Source organism: Temnothorax curvispinosus, unplaced genomic scaffold (genome assembly GCF_003070985.1).
Source record: "Temnothorax curvispinosus isolate PA1 unplaced genomic scaffold, ASM307098v1 QBEX01018208.1, whole genome shotgun sequence".
NCBI lineage: Eukaryota > Metazoa > Arthropoda > Insecta > Hymenoptera > Formicidae > Temnothorax > Temnothorax curvispinosus.
Genome location: NW_020227988.1, coordinates 1 through 1,088, shown reverse-complemented (window position 1 = coordinate 1,088; position 1,088 = coordinate 1). Strand labels below are relative to the sequence as shown.

The following is a 1,088-nucleotide window of genomic DNA, read 5'->3' as shown; positions in this document are numbered from 1 at the left end:
TGTTGCTCGACAGTGGGCCTTCGTAAAACACCTGCTTGGCAGGGCGTTAATACAGTTGAGAGACAACCAGCATCCTGCCGCGGAAAGGTTTCCGGGGTCGTCGCGACCCAGCCCATTGGGCGACTACATATCCGGCTCCTAAGTCCAAGACGTTGCCTGCGAACCTGACTCCGGCTCCTGAGTCCAAGACGTTGTCTCCTACTACGGCTTCGGCTCCGAGTACTCCGGCTCCTGTGACTCCGACTCCTGCTTTTGTGGATCCGACTCCTGTTCCAATATCCAAGACGAAGGATCGCATCGTGATCACAAAAGTAGAAACTCTACCACCTGGGAAACGTCTCCTACTGAACAAATCCAGGACTAAATGGAGGTTTACCCCGATTGCCCGGTGGGGTCATACTGACCCAGCAACACTACAATCGGTGGAAAACAGATCACCATCCATTCCGAGATCGACTCCAGACCAACCGAGCCCTACACCAGCTCCTGTTCCTGTGGGTACATCACGAGATACGAACTCGTCCTCCAAGGTAGAAACCTATCTACCTTGGAAGCTAATACCCATCACCGATCCGGTTCCCGAAAACGTATCGGCTCCTGAGATCCAGGCGAAGGACGTTATCCCGATCTCCAGGATAGAGACCTTTTTACCGTGGAAACTCTATCCCATCGATTTACCACCAAGAGCTCCACGTGTCCGACGCCCTTTTCGTCCAATCGATCCAGTAAACTCTGTAGCGACTCAGACCGACCACCTCTTCAAGACGCCTATACGACCACGATTCCTGAAGTCCCGACTGAGTCCTATTCCATCAACTCCCATAGGCAGGCCTAGGACTCCTGGACGGAACTTGGTGGTCCCGCGAGAGAATATTATCAAACAGTTATTCAAAGATTCGTAATGCGTATATTACACTACACAAAGATAACCTACACCAACACACACGACCATCTACACATTCACATAGAGGATATAATTATTTTGTACATAGAGCATGAATAAACATAGCGAGACTTTATCCAATTGAACATTTCGTTATTTGTGGGAACGACGCACCTTAACCTAATCCTGACCTACAACCCCACAA

The 1,088-nt window shown here is 50.0% G+C and overlaps 1 protein-coding gene across 1 annotated transcript; it reads left to right on the top strand.

The window, feature by feature from the left end:
* Positions 1 to 87: 87 nt before the first annotated feature.
* On the top strand, positions 88 to 902 carry LOC112468167 (ESX-1 secretion-associated protein EspI-like; the record flags this gene model as incomplete). Its single annotated transcript, XM_025037219.1, has 1 exon — positions 88 to 902. A coding segment is annotated over one exon (815 nt), but the record flags the coding sequence as incomplete, so codon positions are not given.
* Between the last annotated feature and the right edge of the window lie 186 nt (positions 903 to 1,088).